Source organism: Apium graveolens, chromosome 11 (genome assembly GCF_009905375.1).
Source record: "Apium graveolens cultivar Ventura chromosome 11, ASM990537v1, whole genome shotgun sequence".
Taxonomy (NCBI): Eukaryota; Viridiplantae; Streptophyta; class Magnoliopsida; order Apiales; family Apiaceae; genus Apium; species Apium graveolens.
Window position 1 is genome coordinate 192,049,575 of NC_133657.1, and position 2,199 is coordinate 192,051,773.

The 2,199-nt window shown below is 34.8% G+C and overlaps 1 protein-coding gene across 1 annotated transcript; it reads right to left on the bottom strand.

Annotated features, from left to right (window-relative positions):
• Positions 1 to 270: 270 nt before the first annotated feature.
• Positions 271 to 777, bottom strand: LOC141696330 (uncharacterized). The gene has a single exon (XM_074500485.1). The coding sequence runs from the start codon at positions 775 to 777 to the stop codon at positions 271 to 273; it is 507 nt and encodes a 168-aa protein (XP_074356586.1).
• Between the last annotated feature and the right edge of the window lie 1,422 nt (positions 778 to 2,199).

Genomic DNA, 2,199 nt, shown 5'->3' on the forward strand with positions numbered 1-2,199 from the left:
TTTCTTCTTGCAGAATGCTGGATTTATTGGATGGATATTAGTATACATTTAATATATATGTTATTAGAAATTCTTGTATCTTTCAGATTTTTAACAAACCAAGGAGTGTAGTGTGTTTTTAAAATGCATAGAGAAACACATATCTAGCATAAACCAACGATTCGAACATTCAATGGTTGTTCGTCACTTGCTTTATGGAGCCTATATTTCCTCCAAGCCCTATTTCCGGAAACCCCCATGGAAACTCACTTCTACATCGAACCCCATTTTCTATGCTTCTACATCGGCAAACTCACTATCAACTATCAGTATGTCCTTGAAAGCCTTCTTACAAACTTCTGATATAATATTTGCAATACTCTCAAGAATACTATTCCTTTTATGGTGAAACTCGAACAACTTGATGTGGCGAGAACATAACTTTCGAACGGAATACAGACAAATGTACTCGCTACCTATTTTCTCTCTCTCTAGGCACTTTAAAAATCCTCCAATTTCATCGGAAAGTTCATCAACCAGATGAAACGGCCATGCAATCACTTTGTGGACGGGGTTGTGGCTGTAATGGATTCTTTCGAGCCAGATGAGGAATGCCACTACATGCATAGATTCATCAATATTTCGACCAAGTTTATAGACTAGCCTGTAGAATAGCTTCCTTTCAATTGCATGGAAAATATTAAAATCTTTGTTGCTGATTTTTTCTTCAACGAAATGTAGGGCTGGATCATACAAAACAATCCATTTGCTGTCATGGCCATTGAACTCGGTTTCCATTCCTTTGACTTCACAAAATCACGAAAATATGAAGGATTTGAGATGAACAGAGACCAAAATGTTTTGAGATATATTTGATGGGTCGTGTATTGGTGAATATTTGACTTGGTCAGGGGCCTTTTATATATAGCACACTTGGAGTGAATAGAGCTAGGGTTTAATTTAGAGGAGACGCGTCCTCTAGAAGAGGTGCATAACACTACAAGAAAATAGGGTAAAACCGACCGGACATTACCGACCAACGTTGATTTGGTCACCTTAAACCCGACCGACGTTAGTGGTCGGTTATATGCCAACTAAACGACAACGTATCGATGACGTGGCACACATAAAACCGACCACCCACTGGTGGTCGGTTTTATTGAAAAAAATGACATCATTTTGCTGATGTGTCACTTTTAAAATCGACCACCTTCATGTGGTCGGTTATATACATAAATTCTGCAGGTTAAACCGACCGTATATGGTGGTCGGTTTTGTATAATAATAAAAAATTAATTTAAAGTACAAAAAAAGTACCCGTTATAGAGAAAATGGTGTCGTTTTATTCTTCTGCCTAAAACCGACCGCTGCCGGTCGGTTTTAACCTATTTTTTTTTTATTTTTTGTTATATCCCTCATTTCTTGATTTTGGCTAAAAAAACAAAAAAAAATAGAGGATTGAAGTGGAGGAGTTTCAGAAAATTGTAAGTTATTTCCATATTTTGTAATAATGTGTGTGTGTGTGTGTTTATGTTGGCGGTGTATGTATTAAATGTTGTTGTATGTATTTAATGTTTTTATTTTTTTATATAATGTTTGTTGTGAGAATTGAAGTTTGGTAGTAGATAATTTGTAAGTTAGTTTCATTTATTGTAATTATAGTGTGTGTGTTTTATGAAATACATGAATAAATGAGATTAATGATAAATTATTTGTTAAATAGGTTTTTTTTTAATTTTAAAAAATATTATTGTAGATGGAAACCATTGATCGAAGTTGGATTGGTAATCAATTGCAAAGCGATAAAATTTCATTGACCCCGGAATATAGAATTGGTGTAGAAATTTTTTTAAAATTTGCCAGCGAAAATGGAATGGAAGATGGTACAATGAAGTGTCTGTGTAAACGTTGTAAAAATTTGAATTGGTTAAAGATTGATGATGTTAGTTTTCATTTGCTCGCTAAAGGGATGCTTGAGGGTTATACCGTGTGGACGTCGCACGGTGAAAAAATAGGAAGAAAACGTAGTTGAACATCACATCACCCTTATTGTGTTCGGGAACCTTCGAGAGTAGAAGAACCGGTAGATTTGAATGCGATGTTACATGATTTAGCCGGTGAAAATTATCAATTTTATGAAACTACGGATACAGAACTATAAATGTAGAAGAAGTTCCAAATGATAGTGCTAAAAAATTGTACGAGGTTATTGTTGAAAAT

Excerpts from the sequence above, each read along its gene's own strand:
- LOC141696330 (XM_074500485.1), bottom strand. The coding sequence starts at position 777 with ATGGAAACCGAGTTCAATGGCCATGACAGCAAATGGATTGTTTTGTAT.